The sequence below is a fragment of the Anopheles ziemanni genome, chromosome 3, assembly GCF_943734765.1.
Source record: "Anopheles ziemanni chromosome 3, idAnoZiCoDA_A2_x.2, whole genome shotgun sequence".
NCBI lineage: Eukaryota > Metazoa > Arthropoda > Insecta > Diptera > Culicidae > Anopheles > Anopheles ziemanni.
In genome coordinates, this window is record NC_080706.1 from 79,141,049 (window position 1) to 79,160,681 (window position 19,633).

Below are 19,633 nucleotides of genomic sequence, written 5' to 3' on the forward strand. Positions count from 1 at the left end.
ATAAAAGTCAAAATAAAGCTCGTCCAGTCGATGGTCCTTTTAGGTTGACTTTACAACCCGGCACGGCTCACGCTTTTAGAGAGTGATTTTTACCGACAGTTTTCTTCTCCATCGAGGGGTTGCTTTTTTTGTTTTCCTTTACAGATCCGTGACGTTAGTGACGTAGAGACAAATTATAATTGATTTGACGAGGTACGAGGGAAGAATGTCTTGTGAAAACTTTGATGGTTTCAAATAAAACAAAATATTACCATCGAAAATCCTTCCCGCGAACCTCAAACCAATGCGTTCCCCTCTGGGCGCTAGTTGAAAAAGGGAAAATAAACAGATAAACCCTCCTTATCCTGGGCTGAAGGAAGGGAAAAAATGGAAACAATCCTACTCTCTTTACCTCTCCAGTGCCAAGCTTAGCCGTCCGGGATTAGGGGTGAAAAATTATATTAAGGAATTTTCACTCGCTTTTTGCGCCATTGGGGAAACAAATTAGATGCGACTCGCGGTGCGTTAATGACGGGATCAGTCACGTGAAGCTGCCGTGCCTTGGGGGAAGGTTTTCTTTTTTCTTCTGACGGGGAGAATGGACAAACGACGACGACAAACAGCACTTAGGCGCAGGCTGGTTAGGTGATGGATTTGGGAGTCGCAAGCTTTTTAAGACCAATTACGACACTAATCGCCAGATGGGTGGAATTGAATTAAATCTCGGGCTTAGCGGCGGAGGTGCATCCCTTTCCAGGGGATCATTCGAATTCCTTGAAGGAGTTTTTGCTAGGTTAACCATTTTTTTAAATGATACAAATCACAAAAGTGACGCTTTGACGTAAATGTCAAACAAATAAATATTGTTGAGATTAACAGTTGAATCAGATTCAAACTTTTTAAATCTGAAAGAATTTAAAAGATCAACATGATCTTTAACTTTTTGTTGATCTTTTAATTTCTTTCAGATTTCAGCATCATCTAGTCATTTGTTCGATATATTCATCAATCTCCAAAACTCAAGAAGAAGCTCTTGCCTTTTTGCCATCTTTATCCCAGCATAAACTCCAGCTTCAAGTGCGATAAATCAAACAGCGCAAAAGAACTTCAACACAGCCCGTACCCGAAACGGTACATCACATGGTTCATTTGCACATCCTGAAAACATCATAAACTCCAGGACACCATGCGTCCGTGCAAGTGCGTGCCGACCCCCTGTATGTGCTCCCTTGTTGAGACAGCAGAAGCAGCGGGATGCGGATGGCACAAGAATCCACGGACAAAAATGAAGCCCATCGCAGGACGTCTCACCGAAACCATATTGAGCCATCAGCCGATTGTTTCAGCGCATCCAAAAAGCCAACATTCATCAGCTCGGGTTTGAACGGTTGCCAAATAATTCCCCTACCGACACAACGGAAAACAATAGTGAAGCAACGGGAAAGCAATGAAAAGACGGAAGGGACCTCACGGAGTGCGCACAAAACCCGACCAGAACGCAATTAAGCTGTAAATCTTCCAGGGTATCTATTGCAGGGTAGTGTAATTGTGCGTTCTTTACTGTTGGTTGGTTTTCATAATTCTCTTGTGAAAAGTGAGCCCCTTCTATCTGAAATACGGATGAAATAAGCAAACATGCTTTAACTCAACTTCTTCTTAAAGAAGCAATCGTCCGTAAAAGCAGATGTGGACGATCCTCTCGACATTTTCAGACATCGTTACACTTTGAAACCGAATCAAAGGGTCACTTTTTCTCAACCCATTTCTTCAAGAACACCGTAAAAAGCCCTTCGAATAGACGAAACGGTTCAGTTTTGCCGATAAATTATCATTAGGGCAGCTGTAGCGCTGGCACTTGTGCTTTCGTTCTGCCTGTCCCGACCCGATGGATCATAACCCCTTAAGGATCCGATTAAACTGCACCAAATGTCGCCCGCTGCAGGCCCCCGATTTTCTCGAACGTGGCGGACCGAGTTATGAATTTATTTACGACCGCTCGCAAAGGGCGCACCTTTGACGGTGAGATCGGTTTCGGGGTATCGATTTCAACCCCGTGTGACGAAGCATGGGGAAGGATTAGAAGCGAGAGGATCGATTTTCTGAGAACGAAGCTCGGAAGCCCGAAAGGGGTTGGTATCGGGGGTGGAGTTTCCCGGGCGGTAGGAAGGCAACCCAAGTCGGACGAAGCCGAAGGACGGATCAGTGTCGTTCATATTTATATAAAATATTGAAAGATTTTCTTCGTCTCCGTTTTGATTCACGTCGGTTCGCTTTCTCCGCGCGCGTCCGCCTTTCGCTCATCCTCTTCGGCGACGGGAGAAGGTAACGAGCAAATGATCTTATGATGTATTTTATTGCTTACTTCTCGATTCCCGCACAAACACACCAGCTCGAAACGAAACGGAATCGAAGGACACACCGCGGGGACACAACTTACGCGAAGGCTGCGACAAACCGAGGCGTGCGACCGCGATTCAGCGGGCGAAATGACGAATCCCTACCCACGGTCCCCAGAGGCGAAGGACTTACTTCCCTTTTCCCCGTCGGATGGCAATGTGCGGGTGTGTCCTTCTCTCTTGGGCGGATTATAAGTGACACCGGAACAATGGTCTTCACAGCAGGACACAGCCATAATATTGTTGTTTATGACTTCTTTTTCGTTTCGAGTGCAACTCTCGGGACTTTTCGTTAGGCGGACAAGCCTTTGGACGGGCGGAAAGCCTGTCGGGAGTTGACGGAAAGACGGAATCACCTAGTTCTGCCGTTGCCCGGTGGATACAATGTGGAAGGAGTGTACTCTAAACGGAAACTAGTGCTCTTCTCGGAACGGCTCGGTCAACCTGTCGCGATGGGAGTCGCATTTTCTCCGGGAAAAGGGGTCCAAACTGTACCAAATTGAAACGAAAGAAGTTGATCTGGTCGTTCGATAGCGCAGTTAACAACCTTCGTAATGGAGACTGGGAGGATTTTTTAGACAGTATTGTATATTTGTTTCCATAGTTGTCTTTGGTGAGAAAACATCTCAACTTGGGTGAGACTGAGTCCAATTTAAGGCAGTATTTGTTTTTCTTCAAACTTGAAATGCTTCTTTATTGGTAGACAAAGAACACAAATTGATAAAATAACAATTTTGCATAAGCTGACAGAAAGCATTAAGATAAAATAGAAATAAAGACACTTTTTTACTGTCATCAGAAGTTTTTCGTCTCAAGAATTCTTTCTTCATTTTCGGTTTTGGACGATCCAACTTCAATAGGTCTTTAAAGCAAAAAAGAATATTTAAGGTACCAGGAATGAAATTCAAAACTTCTGAAACCAATAAAGTTATAGATCAATTACATGCCTCACAATTCCTGGTACAAATCTCTCAATAATTTTTCCTTTCACCGTGAAATTTGTTTCGCTATTTTCTAACAAAAGACATTCCCAAACATCCCAAAAACCTTCAACATGGAAGGATGATACAAAAAAAAAGGTGAAACAAACCGTTTCCTCACCTTCGTGGCTATTCAACGGTCAATCATGTGGCAAATCATGCGTCCGAGCGGACTTTTTTAAGTGTTTTGTTCTGGTACGCCTGCACCGAGCACGGTCGCAGCCGGTAGCAGCAATGCAGGTACAGCATAATTGCACATTCGATGCACTTCCCCGGCGAGATCCGTCCGTCCGAACAGCCGGAATGCACATTTGAATGAATTTGTTGCACCGTCACCAACACTTACACCGATGGTGCAGTAACTTTACGGCAAAGATGCAGTTCCCCTGAAACACCATGCTGTGACATCTGGTTTCCCCTCCCGGCGGAGGGGAAGATTCGTTTCGACCGCTTCTCTGTGTGCGTGAACGGGAAGCTTTCGCTATAAAGTTCGAAGGGGAAGCGCATCGTCGTCTACACGGATGCTGTCAGTTTGCAAAGCAAGTGCCTGAAAGGGGAAATGGCTTTGACAGCAAGCTGGCAGCATTGTTGTAAGGGTTGGTATATTGGTTGGTATTGGTTGTATAGCGTTGTGCTCTGAAGAGATCGCGTAAAGTGTGCTCTTCGGCGATTCGCGAGAAATAAACAAAACGAAACGCGCTGAGAGCTGAGCAGCGGCTGCTGAGTAATGGACGGTGGAACATGCGCGTGACAGCAAAACACGCAGAACAAACGCGCGGCGTTCCGTTCCGAAGGGCCCCGTCTGTTTGGGCAGAGGCAGATACATCTCGCTAGGAACACGTTTGGCCCGATGTTGTTCGGCCCTTTTGTATTCCGTGTGTGTGTTTCTGTTCTTTTTTTTTCATTTGATTCCCTTCGAAAACATGAGAATCCTCCGGCGAAGAGAATTCTCCGAATGCGATGATGCATCCTTCCCGAGAGCAGGACTGAGAGGAGCAAAAAGGAGCCTTTGGTTCGTCGGGTCGTGGTTGTTGGTTGGTTCGATGCTCGCCCCTAGGAGAACCGGATTCCGCGAGCGAGCGAGTTTGAGCGAAAAAACGGTGCGGGGACCCTTTTGCTGGCAGCAAGTTAACTTCTATTACATTGCACGGTTGCACCCCTTCCGCACCCCTCCCCCCATGTCGCCCCGGTGTCGGGCCGTTATTGCTCCCGAAGCGGAGACCGGAACTCCTGCGACCGGAACCGAGCACTCCGAACTGTGCGCGCGGGGATCGAAAAAGGGTCCGTCGGACGGCAAGTCGCGAGGGGTGGTTGCAGTCGGGGTGGCGGCGGCGGCGCCGGGTTCGCCTTTTTCCCGAATACCACGCCAGACGAGGTGCGATTTTACACCGAGCAGGGAAAATTTAGTAACGTCGTGGCTTCGGTGAAAGCAGGTCGTAAAAATTTGGTTGGTCGTCCCCGGACGCGCGTCGCGGTTTTCGGTCGTCGTTGTCGTTGCCGTCGAAGTTTTCATGTGTTGTGGGAAAATTCGATATTTTCCGTTTGTGGAGTGGTTGAATTGGAAATCGTACAACATCCAACGTGTGGCGTTTCTAGAGGTGCATATCGAAGTTAATATTGCTTAAACGTAGACGTTCAAATAGAATCGCACAAACTGCTACGATGTATGCGATGACTCCTCGAGCACAAGACACGGCACATTGATCGATTTTCCCTTTCTCGAGTGAAGCCCTCAGCCCCGAGAGGCTCCTGTTACATCGGCTTAAGCGATGCCCCGGACACAGCATCCCCGGGGGTGGCCAGTGGCGGGTGCTCCAACGTGTTTGTAGGTGTATGTGTGTGAGGCACCAAACGGTGGCGTGTTTTTGTTGGCCCTCCCTTTTGTGGCCACGTTCGCCAGCTCGCGATTTATTGCGCGCGGCCTGTTTCCACCTGCTGATGATGGTTGTGCGTATTTTCGTATCGGCGAGCCCTTTGGCGTGATTGCATGAGCTGAGTGAAAGAGTGTATGTGTGCTGGTTATGTTGGTGCGTGGATGAAAATCGCCCCGAACGGCCCCGGGGGTCCCAATGCGCCGAAGGTTTTATAAGGTTCCATGCTGCGAATGAAAGGGCAATATGAAAACCAAACGAACGCAAACAAACAAAATGATAGAGCATCAATTCTAGGGAAAATGGTCGGGAAATTAAACACGCCCGTGTGAAATGTAATACAATTCTGCAAAAATGTAATAAAATAAAAGAAAATCTCGTTCGCGTCGAATTCGGTGGAAAAACAAACACACAATCGAGCCCCCACCCATCCCACCCCAACCCGAACAGGACGTGCTAAATCAGGAACACTTTCTTCGGAAAAACACCTTCCACGGGCGATCGCATTTTGTTTTCACCAGGGCCACCCGTAAAGCAATGGGAAATCTTTATTCACGCACCGAACGAAGAAAATCCGCATGGCGACCGGGGGGGTTGAGAAAGTCCACCCAGGGAAAGCGCTTTAGCATTTCCATGGCGGATGGTTGCTTGGGTGTGATTTGTTGTCCGTTTGATTTCGGAAGAAAAATAGCCTCCGCGACCGGGAAGGGAGGGGGGGGGGGAGAGGTGGGAGCGTTGGAGTTTGTAAAAGCAATACCATTTTCCACCGTTCCAAGGCGACAGGCGACGTGTTTTCCGAAAGTAATAACGTTTAAAGTAACTCCCAAGGCAAAAGGGAAAACAAAATCCCGAGAATAAAAAATACGTGCAGATTGGAAGAAAAAAAAACATCACGACAGCGAAAGGAAAAAGAGTTTTACCAAAGTTCTCATAAATTTTCCCTTCCGTTCCTAGGGGCGACCGGGTGCCGTTTTTCGTCCCAGTTTTCCACCCCATCCTTCTAATACTTCGGTAGCAAAAAGAATGTCGAAATCAGGCAGACTTCCGCAGGGCGAAAAGGGATCAAACCACCGAACGAGACACCTTCCCGGTGGAAGGACCTGGTCATGGAAGTCGACCTATTTCTTCGGGCGCTATCGGTAAAAGTACGGTAGGCGTACCGGGGGAAAACCCGTTTGGGGATTTTTTTCTTCTACGCAAGGCACAATCGAATACTGTGGCTTCTTTTCTTGTATTCTTGCGAAACGACCGAAGGATGGAACCATTCCGGACAATAACAAATAGACAGCGAACGGGCGGAATGGGCGGAAAATCATGTCCTTTCCTTGGGTGATTTGGAACCGCGTACCGATTTATGCTTTTGTTTTATTTTACTTTCCTTTCTGCTACGTCTGGTGGTGGTATCAGTAATTTTCCCAAAACCACCCAGATCGCTTTTCCACCGAAGCGGTTCATCGCAGGCAGAAAGGGTGTTCCGTTTCCGGGGGAACTCCGGTTTCCGGCCTGCTTGGTTGCACGGTGCCATTCAGCGAATCGGGCATGATTTATCGATGATTATAGCGCTCCACTCGCTACGAAAACAACAAAAAGGCCACCAAAAAAGCAAAAGGATAAGATAGTTCGCGATGGTGTGAGGAAAACTCGACTAGTGAGGGGAGTGTTAGTGCGTGGAAAGCGTTATCAACCCCGTTTTTCCCCGGTGTTGCTCTTGTTTTCATTTTTTTTCCACTGTTTATTTTCGTTCATTCTAGGAAGCGTGAGTTAATGGTGAAAGCGATCCACCTGAAAGACACACAAATAATGAGATAGAGAAATGAAATGTGAAATGTTGTCGGTGGGCGAGATTTGTCGGGCACCGGAATGTGCCGGGTGAAAGGTTGCCGGGTTGCTGCTGAGGCGTCCTTCGACGAACACCTGAGGTCTCGGGTGTCACACGAATTTCGGTGCGTTCTGATGTGGTGATGTTTTAAAGCCTCTCCTGTCTCCGAGCCGCCATCAAGGGAGAGCAAGTGTTGTGTCGCTGGTTTTCGTTGTAAGCGGAGTCGACATCCGGAGGGTAACCTGAGCCCCGTTGGCGTGTGAATCGATGAATCCGGCCTACCAGAGGCCCCGATTTCCAGACGCGGTGTGAAACTGTTTTGACAGTTTGACAGGTTCGTCGCACGGGACACGCCGACAGGACGATCGTCTACGGGCTTCGAATGATTGATGCGGTGCGTGAGAAAAGTGAGTTTTGAAACAATTATCCAAGTCCCGAACAGCCCCCCCCCCCACCCTTTTTTTTGGTTGTACCAATTTTCCAATGCTTTATCGAAAATCGAAACCGAATCGATACGATCGATCGAATCGGTCGGGTCGGCAACAAATAAATAAAGCCAAAGTCAACGTACGTTTTCGAAGCTCGGACCTCACTCGCCCGACGAGAGCACGAGCCACCCGAACCCCCAAGAGCCTTCCGTGCGCCGGGCGGGTGGAGCGGTGCGGAAAAACTTTCTAATTACTTGAATAAATAATAGAGAATTGAGTCTGCGGCATCGCTTGGTGGTGCTGTTTATTTTCCCTGCCCAGTGGCAATGCAAACTTTGCCCCGATTGGTGCCGGTGCTTCTGTTTCCACTTCCCGGTGCCCGAATGCGGTCGGAAACTTCGCCACCGAAAAGCGAAGAGAAATCCACACCAAAGGCAGTCAATTAGTGAAGTAGTTACTCGAGTTCCCCCGCGTCCCCGGAATGCAACGGAACAGATTAGGATGTTTTTAGGGATATGGGTGTTTACTCGTGTGCCACCTCACGCTTTCCTCACGTCCTTCCCGGTGGTGGTGCGTCCACAGGAGCACATGAGGAAAGAAAGAAAAAAAAACAACCACCGGCTTGGAAAAACTGATGGACGCCTGAAGTTTGCCTCCACTCGGTAAAGGGTGGTTTTATTTGTACGGCATGCGGTGGTGCTGTTTGGTACGGATACACGATGAAAAATGACGATCCAAGTACGCGGTGGCCAGGTTCGGTTTTCGGGTGCTCTTTTGGTCCGCGCTACCATGGCAATGTAAATGGTTCGGTCTGTTGGTGGTTGCAATTATGTGCAGGCAAAATGCGGCACATGCTAGGGATTAGTGGAGAGAAATAATTGATGGAATGCATCACCGGTTTGTACGTAAAGGGAGAAAGTGCCGCTTGAAGCTCGGCTTTAAAAGGTTGCTAAAGCGTTATTTTTAGAAAGAAAATCATGTTAATTGCATCACAATACACTGTTCAAATGATCAAAAATACGTTACATCTCTTACAAAAGCCAAGCAAAATAATGACGAATCACTTAAAAACGGAAGCATAGTTTCATTTCCATTTAACTTTGTTTATAATTGTTTGCCTCAAGGGCTTTACAATGCAAAATTCAATATTACCTTCACAAGTAAAGGGATTTGGGAGAGGATTCGGGCACGGAATTGGGAGATGGAAATGTTTTAATTAAGTAGATATCAAAGTCATGAATGAACCTAATCGTTTGTTGGAAAATTAATGTTAATTGATCTTTTTTCTACAACATTAATCGAACACAATATTAATACAAAATCGTTTTGAATCATTTGTTGTTAATGTATAATTTTTTATTGTTATCGTAACATATTGTGGATAGTTTTTAAAAATAATTGGAGCGTATGGTAAACATTATCAACCATTTCGATATATCTTTGCTTTGTACAAATTTAATCATACCTACCATTATTTTAAAATTAATGAAAATGATTACAGTGCTCGGTGTTCATACTTAGAACATTTGTTGAATAATCTAAACTACTTTGATGAATGTGTAAAATGCTCAAATATAATAAGGGTGACTCATGCAACGCAAAGTTATGTACTGATTTTTGACTTCTCATTTACTTAAAATTACGTTACAAAATCTCCCAGCTGCTGCTTATGCCCGCTACACAAAAAAAATCAAAATCGTCAAGGTGCCTTCTTCAACTTTTCTCAAGGTTACCCAGCGCCAAATTAAAGTACGAATTGCATCCATAAAAGCAACATCGCTCTGCAGCGTCGTCATCTAAAAAAAGACTAAAAGAAACGTATAAAATGTTCACTTTGAAACAAAAAAGTTCCTAACCTTCTCCAACCTGCCAAAGCCGACACATTGAGGCTCGAGCGTAAACCGGTTCCTTCTAACACTTTACCGAGCATCTGTTAGCGTTTGAACATGCCGCCAGATGTGCCGTTGTCCTCCGGTCGAGCGTAGGTATGTATTTTATTTTTGTTTAGGATTTATTTACGATTTTATTTTTGTTTACAATCTTCGTCACCTTGGGAAAGGGGGAAAGGATCGAAGCGATGTGGCCACCAGGAAACCGAGGGAAAAACACGTCCGCACTTGGAGAGCGTTTTTTTTTTTTGAGTCGTCCTTTTCATTAGAACCAGTATGGTTCTGATGCTTAGCGTTCCTGTTTATCTTGTTTATCTTGGCCGAACAAACTTTGACGGCTGTGTGTTGTGACAGCATTTATGCGTTTTTTGAAGTTCCTCAAAGTTGCTCACCTTTGCCCCTTTAAGCTGAACTTCCCCCATGATCTACCGCCACGTTCGGCTTCCACGGAAAAAGTTTCACTTTCATGGCTCGATGGAGATGACAACGTTCCCAACCGTCGGCCAAGACTCGGGTGAATGTGTGTGGCTGTTTTTTCTTCTTCTTTTGGTTCTATTTGTCATTTTTAATTACATCAACTTTCTTCCCTTTTAAACTTCCCTCTCCCTCTCTCGGGCCGTGGTACTTTTATTTGCAAGTAATTATTCTGGTCGGTGAAGTATCTGTTTTTTTCCTACGTTCCGTTTCTTGTTACGAATACACTTCTTCTGTCTTTCCCAGGAGTTGCGTCATTTTCAGCTATTTAGCACTCCGCCCGGGTGGGAAGCTTGCAGAATCAAAAGGATACGAGTGGAAGAAAGAAGAACACCCAACTCTTACAATAAAAATTCCATCTTCAACTCCTTGGCCAATCCCCTCTCATTCCTCCTCATTGTGCCGGGTTGTCGCACTGGGAAGGCAAACTAGCCGAGTAACTTTGTAACGAGGACCGAGTTCCCAGCAGACGGAGAAAATGGGAAAGGCTCAAGCAAGAAAACAAATAGAAAAAAAGGCACAAGAGTGAAAAGGGAAAAAGGACCGGAATGCAATATTAGTTAGCGATCAGAAGATCTTTGCCGTCTTTGAACATCCTTGGCGGTTCCATGGGGTGGAGGGAAAATAGTGGAATTTTTCACGCCCACCGGTACCCAGAAGAGTGGCTGGCAAGTGGTGAAGGGAGCCGAACGGGGGAATAAAAATGGAAAAACTTAACCTGTAAATGGAAGTCAGCAGCATCTTTTCGCCGAGGACGATGAATGGGTCCTGAGAAAACTTTCCCCCAGGAGAGAACGGGATGGGGGATGGAAAAAAAGGGAGCAAACACAATTTTCCCGTCATATCCGGGATGGTAGTAGTATGCGTTCAGTTTGGCCGGTCACCTACCTTCCGGATACGGACGTTGGCCGCTTCTTTGGTCAACTTTTTCCATCCTGAGCTTCGGTTTCGATGGAAAAATTATGGCACCGAACAATCGAACTCACCGACTTCGTTCGATGCTGGAAAGCATCCTGACGTTGCATTTCCTTCTCCTGTAGGTGCATCTGTACTTTGAACAATGGCTCGAACACATTTGAAGCCAACCCACTCATACTACTCCACCCTGGGGAGAAAATATTTCTTAAAGTTGGCCACGAGTTGGTGCGCGAACGGTTCCTTCACGAATCTGAGCTTTTTTCGTCCAACATCGAAACGCTTACACCGGGAAGGATGTTAAACATGGTACGTGGGAAAAACTCGGATATTTAGTGACGAAGGTAGCGGGAGCAAAAACGCCTTTCTTGTGCAACTCACCGGTGTCGTGGAATTTGGTGGAGCAGAACAAAAAACAGCATGTTGAGGGTATTGAAATATGTTCGCCTTCTTTTGAGGCATGTTTTTGTTTCAAACCAACATCCATATGGCCGAAATGGACAACAGAAGCCAGATTGCTCCGGTTCGGAAATGTTCGGATGACTGCTCGTTTCGGTACTTCTTGGACTAGGTCAGCGATCGTCAACCTTTTCAGTTAGAACATCTTAGAGGCCTAGAACAAATAACAGAAAACATAAATGTTTTGAACACGTTCTAATAAAAAAAACAGTTCATTGGAAAAACCTTTACGCGATTGAACAACATTAGATTTCTTATTTAAGTTATAATATAATGACTGTGTAAACATTCTAACTAACGCTGTAAGCACTTTCCATTACTTAACTTCATTATTTTAACTGATTTTCGAATGAAATTATTTATTGAGATTGAACAAAACATAATTCAAAATTCTTGTCTCAAGTATAACTTCTCCTGCTGTTGATAAAATTCACACTGTAAAATATTGGTCCGCACAAATAAGTATAGAAAGAAGGGCGAACGCTTCTAATCTTGAAAATTGAAGGTCAAGCTTGGTTTGAATAAATTTAAATCATTATATTGAAAGCTTGGATAGTACCATGTATAAAAATATAAATATGGCTACAATTTTACAAGGCTACAATTGACAAGATAACCATTCAGGAACATAAGAAGTTCAACATCAAAATGACGAAGAGTGTGTCCAAAGCTACACAGGTTGTCGACCACAGTGCTAGTAGAAATGAATGGTCGAAACTAATTTTTTCCCATCGAAATCCATCATGTACTCGATTTTGTTTGACACATAGCGTATTTCTAGTGCAAGCGGCGTCATCAGCGAATGAGTAACCATGTAATCCCCTCCCGCTCAGGTACGATAACAAACAGACTCTACCGCCAAAAGTTTGTGTAAATCAAACAGACAGCGTTGACTAGTGTTATCAAAAATGTCTGATAGCCCCCAGGGTAATCAGGAGCGGAAGGCTCTGTCTTTAAGATAAGGTACGGCATTGATCGTGGTTAACTGTTGAGGCCCGATTTAGTATCGTCAGCTATGGCGAAACCGGTAGGTGCGTGTGGTTTTTTGCTTGCGATTATCGCTCTCACCAAGATTGAGAGCGTTGCCTGCAGTGAGACGTTTCAGTTTCCCGACTTTGTAAGTACCTTATGCATGTAATAGAAGCGTCCAGAATGACAATTGATTTACGGGGGGTACTGGGGTTGTTATCATGTCATATTTCTCTCGCCCATCGAAGGTCGCCATCGAACGGAACGAGGTTCCCGTGTGCGGGGGTTGGATCGTCGATAAGACGTTCCGCCGGTACGTGTTGGTCACGGAGCGCTGTGCGTCGGAGGCTGCCGAAGTGAGGGAGCTGCTGGTGCGGCATGGAAGCGCCAAGGTAACCTGGCGTACGCTTAGCAGTGGCGTGGACCGGAAGCTGTACCATCCGTCGAACCAGCGGTTCGTGGTGCTGAGTACGTTCGGGAAGTTTCGCCGTGGGGTCCCGTCGTACGAACCGCAGCATCACAACGGCACGGTGATGCTTAGCTGGGGCAAAAGGCATGGAGTTCTCGAGAAGGCCGTGCTGGTGCTTGCCGAGGAACAGGAGCGGTTCCTTCCGACGCTGGCCGGCGATCTGTTGTGCAAGAGTTCTGAGGACGCTTTCGTTTTGGAAGGAGGACTAATCCTGCGTAACCTCAAGCCCTACGCCATGCTGACGGTACGTCCATCCGGGGAGTCTGAGAACTGTGCCAGCTCGGTGGAGTTGCTGGAACTTGGAGATTTAACAAGCGATTGGAGAGTGTCGATGTTGCGGGAGGCACCGGTAGTGGGACACAAGGGAAGGTCAACTGAACTTGATGAATCGACAGGTTGGTTCACGCAAGCCAACTCCCCGTTTGGCTACATCATGTACACGATCTTTCTTGCCTACACCATGCTCTACACCATGCTATACTTCATACTGGCCGTAGGGAAACCTCCAGATAGTAGCGATCTGTAAAACCGTTCGCTTTCGAATAAAGTAACATCTAAAGTACAACCATCTAGAGCGTTGAACGATTTTATTCATGATCTCAAAAGCACCCGTACACGTTCTTGTCCATATGCACTAAACTAACAACGCACCGAACTAGTTAAGGAACAGGGCACACACCGCCGCGAACAGGGCGGCCGCAAGGGAGAGGGAAAAGCTGCTAGCATCACCTCCCTGTCCGGTGCCACCGAGTCCCGGAAGTGGCGTTGGTCCAGCCGGCGGTGTGTCGGTCCGGATGAACTGCTGCTGAACCCAGTGGTTGTAGTAGCGAACCTGCGTGTGCACCGTCATCGAGTTGTTCTGACCGCAGCCAAACCCGAACGAGATAACACCGGTGAGCAGGTTGTCACAGTACAGACCGCCGCCTCGATTTGGGGCGCACACTCCCTGAGTACCCTGGGGCTGCTGGTACGCGGTACAGGCCATCGAGTCACGCAGAACACCGTTGTGGACAACGTTGCATTCTTCCCGATTGGCGAACACCACCGGGAGTACCTGCAGCGCCACGTTGGGGCCACCCTGCTGCCAGTTCCAGCCCACCACATGGCAGATGGCCGCCTGTCGCACTATGTGATGGTTCATCTCTGCCGGCGCCATGTTGGGTTGCGCCACCAGCGGGAAGTTGAAGTTATTTAACATCCGCAGGACGGCGATATCGTTCTCGCGGGTCCACGGGTTGTACTGCTGATGGGGGAAAATCCTCTGCACCGCTAGAACAGGTGCGCTGGCGTCGATCAGCAGCACACCGGCACGTACCGTGACCGTGTTTGCGGGCACCAGGTTGTTGTTCGCGTCCAGCACACAGCTCGCCGCCGTGAGGACGTGGTTTTGGTTCAGAATCGAACCACCGCAGAACGACGCGGCACCGATGTGCACGGCGACCTGCGCCGGGAACTGTCCCATCGCGGCCGGCACGCCACCGACCAGGAAGGGGTTTACATCGTCAAGCTGGGCCGCTCCAGCCAAAGCCAGCAGGGCCAGGAATACTATCGGGCGGACTCCTTTGCTACCCATGGTGGATACTAGATATCACTTAACTCTTACACTCGTACTCGTGCCTTCCAAGGGCCAATGTCGAAACGGAACTAACTACGCCAACGCGCACCAGAGGTAGTAACCGTAGTTGGTGAATGTAAAACTGGCCTCTGCTTCGGTGATATCGACTTCGGAATCTACTGATTGTGATATCAGGAATTAATGCCAAGGATTAACTGTCGCATTACTTATCCAACGCACGGCATAAGTGATACCCTTTCGGGGACGGGTACGTGGAAATTCGATAATCGACCGATAAGGAGCTGGTTCCAAAGGCTGGTTCAGTACTCGCTGACGTTTTATAGCATGCAAGACGACTACTCAAACCATAATTCACGCAAGCTGACTAGTTTATTCGGTATTCTGTGCCGTTCCTCAAACTGATAACACTGTGGGGAACTATAACTAGCTTTGTCATCGCAACACCGGTCGGGCATCATTTACGTCACATAACCTAACTAACAAGCGTGTGATGTTTGAGATATAGGCCAACCAGAAGGCCGCTTCCTCCAGTGACATGGTCCTCGCGAGACCAACACACCGGGTTCGGTGTTGACAGTTTGCCAGAAAACCGCCTTTACGACAAGCACACACTCGCGCAAATGTTGTGATGCGAAATAAAAACTAGTTCAGGGACATCGGTGCACACACAGGAGATTCCCAGCTCCCAGGGCGAAACGTGCGAAGTCCGAGGAACATACCATGCTCCCCGATGGATCATGCGTTATTTTCGGCCAAATCCAACCAGACGCGCATCTGCCATCTTGGCAACGTTCCACCAAGGCCCAGAGTCCGGTACCACGCAGCCTCAATATCTTGATAATTAATTTCTGTAGCCACACGAACGGCAACTACTGCTCGCAAACGCACCAACCCCACGGCCGGGGTGTGTGTGTGTGTTTCAGGAAACGGGTTCCGAGAAAACGGCCGCTTTTCGGGCGGCAAACTTCACACACGTGACTGGAACTGTTTCACCGCATAATTTATCCGCGTGCTCATCCTTCGCTGTTCGCGAGCCTGCTGCAGACGACCAACCGGAAGGTGCCGGTGGCGTAATGAAACTTCACCCGAGCGACTGCGGTCAGCTTTAAGAAAGTCCGAGAAGCAAACGGCTGAAAACGGGCGAATGGTGTCGGTGCGACAAATTGGTGCGTCCGAAATGCGCGTATGGTGTGAAAAGACGGGGGGAGAGCGCCGAAAGGTGGCAATGCCTGTCGGAGTTTGGAGTCGGGGCATTTTTCGGATAATTCTGCAATCGTTTTTCGTGCGGTTTTGCACCAACAATTTGGAAAGTTTTGCCAAAGACGAGAGGGATACATTGCACTGTGTGCTGGGATGTTGGTGTAGAGTGGCTAAAATGTTGTTTTACTTCAAATGGTCCATTAAAATATGATTGTTTGACACTTTTCTTTTATGCTTTTCTAGTTTATAAAAGTATTTTGAATTCATATCCGTAGATTTCAGTAATTTATTATATCTTGATTCTAGTAAATGTTATTGATTTATTTATTATCAGTAAATAGATCTTAAAAAACACTATTTTTAAATTTTATTTCAGACAGACTAATTTGTACTTAACTCTAAAGACAATTTATTCTGCTGGATTGACACAAAGTTTAAAACTGTTTAAAGTCCCATTAACGTTTCTTATACACTCCATCCCTTGGTTCATTACGCGAAACACTCGGGCCTCTCGGGAGATCACCGTTTCCACTGCAATCCACCAGAATGCCCTTATTTATGAGCTGTGGTTAACCGAGCTCATATTTTTTCCCCTCCCCGCTTCCCAATTGCCCCTCCTAAAACAACGCCGCTGCTTCTTTCGTGCCGGCGCATCTGTGACCGGGCCCATCTGAAACCAATCCTTCGACCAACGAACCTTGACACTGTGGCTGCATTCGGGGCCTCGCGGGTTCTTTTGCGGAAAGTAACGCTGTCAGGAGCAATTAGGAGCATCGGGTTTTGGGGCACGCTAATCTTCGCCTTGGCCTTCAGCTCGCCCAACCTGGTTCCCTGGTTTTGTTACCCTCCCGCTTCAGGGTTAGTTTCGGTTACTTCAGCTCAACCAGGGAGTGGACTCGAAATCGATGGAAATTGAACCTGGTGAAAACGAGCCGCCTCGAGGAACCGGCAGATGCGTTTCCTTGAACGGAAAATGTTCACCAAGAATGGGTTGAGTGCTTGTTTTCCATAACACGATAGCGTAATTTTGTTATTTCCGATGACGCTTTAATGGTGACTGCCATTTCTCCCTCGAGGGTTAAAATTTTTCGCAACTTCTCCACCACCTGGCAGTAGGGAAAACAGACCCTCCCAAATAACCTCATTCGGTGACCTATTAACTGAAGGGGTTTACCACGAGCCTGAAATTCTGTTTCCCATTCCAGAAGTCCATTAAGTGTTTCGATTGGAATTTTTGCTTTGAGTTTGCCATTTTTCCACACCAGGATTCCCGGTACTGCCTAAGTCCACCTGAACCTTACCAGGGACATACATGCCACAGCATATTAGCGCACACGGATCTAGGACGCTTCATTGGAATGTATGTGGGGAATTAATTCGGATTCTCAGACGAAAAAACTAAACCTCCCGCGTTCAACCTTCGTACCTCTCGGCAGCGAAAACGCCTGATTGGATAATAAATTTCTACTATTTTCCAACCGGCAACCGTGGCAGGTCATTAATGACTCAACACTGTCGTAAATTTGGGCACATTTCTGGCACACCACACGCGGTGGCTGCGGATCGTGATGTGGCCTTTTTGTTTTCTTTTTTTTCGGGACTTTTGGAGGTGGTTTTTCGATGCGAAAGGTTTCCATCTGCCACCCGATGGTAGGGCGTAGGTAAGCTTTTGTTTTTCTCTACTCGTCTTCGCACCCTGTGGGGAGGGGAGGGGAGGACCTAACTCGTTCATTTCCTCTATCCTTTTATTTCCCTACGGTGCACAACCCCGGGGTGGACAGCACATTTTTCGATGATTGACAATGGGGGCAGTCCTCGCAACGAAACTAAAAAAAAAGCCCCCAACGATGGTAAAAAACAATCACGAGAAAAACCCGCCCCAAATGAACGTTTCGGGGCGATGCAAAAATAAACATATACCTTGTTTTGTCTTTCGGTTTCGTTGTTGCCCGTGCTCCCAGCACAACAAGCCGGATCTCTAGCCGGGAACGCGCGCGTTCACTCCCTATGCGCTCCGGACTACACGAACTAACGATGACAAGCGTTGGCTTAATTAACGAGAATGCAAAATATTTCGGATCGAAACCTCGGAGCGCCCGGGGGGGCGGGGGCGCGAGGGGCCTTCCGTTTCGGAGTTTTGGCCTGGGGTGAGCATATTTTCGTGTACATGTGTGTGTGCGGGGCTGTTTTTTAATCCTTTCCTTGGCGCCCAACCGTGCCGTATCCGGATCGGGTCGGGAACGATACATGACAGATTTAGGAGATGCGATCGGGCCGGCGATTTCGAGCGAGCCGTAGCTTTTTTTTAAACTCATCCGATAGACCCTTTTTTATCATGTGTGCGTGTGTGTGTGTGTGCCTTGGAGATGGAGCCTCACACGATCGGTTATCGGCGCGGAGGTTATGATAGGGATCCGTCGTCGTGGATTGTTTGGCTTTGTTTACTTTTCTTCGCCCCTCGCCGATCGGAGATGGAGCTGACCTTCTCACAAATTAATATGATATGTTTTAATTAAAAAAAGTAATCCCCACCGTGTGCCCCGGCCACCCCGATTAGTGTAAACATGGGAACTTTATTTCTCTATTCCGCGGCCCCCGGGTTACTTTAACAAATAACTAATTTAAATGATAGGTCACGGTACCGGTTTGGGGCCGGAGTCCAAAGGGAAACCGGGCTATGCAAGGGTCACCCACGGCCCGAATGAATAAACCATTTTAATGTGCAGCGCCCTGTACGAAATATGGCGGGTTTCGGTGGCTCCCAACGGTGAACGGGGAGACAAACAGTTGCATGAATATGAATGCAGCATAAGTTTCGAATTTGAGGATCATAAATTCACCTGCGCTGGGTGTACGAGAAGCAAACGACGCTGAAGAGTGAATCGTTTTGTGAGCCCTTTAAAACACAATTTTGCTGAGGTGTTCCATGTTTAATTAGAAATACAAACTTACTGATACGCTGAACAAGATACATTTTGCACGGCTGGAATGCAAAATAATCTAAATATATTCGATAATCCAAAACAAGAAATTGGTTATAGCAATGATTGACGAACTCTTTGAGACCTTCATTTCTTCTCTACATTTTCAAAATGGTTTTTACAATGTTGACGCGCTCTGTTTAAAATTGATTAGTAATGTTTGCTATAAAGATTAGTTATTACATAGAAGGAGCAATAAAAACTCAAAATTAATTTTAGTTTGAAATAAAAATAGGGTATTATGGTGTATTCCTTCCTGTATTCCAAATTCCTTAAACTATTAGTTGACTTGCATGTTTGGCATTCGCTACTTTGTCAACTTTCATTTGAGTCATCAACACTTGAATTTCTAATAACGAAGAAAATTAATAAATACATTTTCTCAAAAAAGTATGAAACTAATGAATCAATAGAAATCTCAACTAAACAGGGTTTTTGCCGGAATTTCATTGCGAAAATTATATATTACATGGATTAAATTGCTTAATGGTTGAACTTCAAATAACGTCCAAATGTTGAATCGATTAATTCAAATGGCCTTTTCGTTTTCCAAATTGTGGAATTTAATCTAAGTGAGGGTAACATAAATATTTTAAAAATTTTAAAAACATTTTTAGATTTTAGTAGGCTGCAAAAAGGTAAAAAATATCAACGTCACCTGGTTCTGGAAAGCCTCCCCTCTAGGAGAAGGATTTTCTACACCTGATGAGATGATGCTGAAATATATGAATAATAATGCATCATCGCTCCCGTGACGACGCTTCGATGTCAAAAACGGTGACGATGACAACCAACCGATGAACTGGACGTCAACCAGCACTAGGATGTACCATCCTATATAATAATTTTCCTTCCGAGGGTCGACCATGGCCCAATAAACACGCGCGCGAAAAGTAACCCTTATTCGATCGAAGTCTCATTCGATGTCGCTACTAATTCAAAATCAGAAAACTGGGCTTGCTAAACAAAACCGACCCTTCTGTGCGTAATTGTTGGAATTTTGTGTTGTTAGTGTGTGTAAGAGTGAGAGAAAGAAATAGGGAAAAGTAGAACGAGAAAGTTAGAGAGAAAGAGAGAGACATATAGTAAAGATAGAGGCAGTCATAGTAGGTAAAAGAGAGACAAAAATGGAAAGTATGACTAGGTGAGGCATAGGGACAGGGAAAGATATAGCCAGAGAGCGAGAGAGAGATAGAGAGAGAGAGAGAGGGAGAGAAGAAGGGAGAGA

The 19,633-nt window shown here is 46.5% G+C and overlaps 3 protein-coding genes across 3 annotated transcripts in view; 2 read left to right on the plus strand and 1 right to left on the minus strand.

Moving 5' to 3' along the window:
- Positions 1–7,334: 7,334 nt before the first annotated feature.
- Positions 7,335–19,633, plus strand: part of LOC131285564 (MOXD1 homolog 2-like) — a 115,133-nt gene continuing 102,834 nt past the window's right edge. The window contains exon 1 of the mRNA XM_058314423.1: positions 7,335–7,452. The gene's annotated coding sequence lies outside the window, so the exon portion shown is untranslated. The remainder of the gene's footprint in view (positions 7,453–19,633) is intronic.
- Positions 12,226–13,174, plus strand: LOC131285562 (uncharacterized). The gene is made up of 2 exons (XM_058314421.1): positions 12,226–12,327; positions 12,428–13,174. The coding sequence occupies exons 1-2, from the start codon at positions 12,226–12,228 to the stop codon at positions 13,172–13,174; spliced, it is 849 nt and encodes a 282-aa protein (XP_058170404.1).
- On the minus strand, positions 13,304–14,221 carry LOC131285563 (cationic trypsin-3-like). Its single transcript, XM_058314422.1, has one exon. The coding sequence runs from the start codon at positions 14,219–14,221 to the stop codon at positions 13,304–13,306; it is 918 nt and encodes a 305-aa protein (XP_058170405.1).

What these genes read in the sequence shown, in the direction of transcription:
- LOC131285562 (XM_058314421.1), top strand. Translation starts at nt 12,226, where the DNA reads ATGGCGAAACCGGTAGGTGCGTGTGGTTTTTTGCTTGCGATTATCGCT. An exon ending in CGTTTCAGTTTCCCGACTTT is followed by an intron (nt 12,328 to 12,427) that starts GTAAGTACCTTA and finishes CGCCCATCGAAG; the next exon opens with GTCGCCATCGAACGGAACGA.
- LOC131285563 (XM_058314422.1), bottom strand. Translation starts at nt 14,221, where the DNA reads ATGGGTAGCAAAGGAGTCCGCCCGATAGTATTCCTGGCCCTGCTGGCT.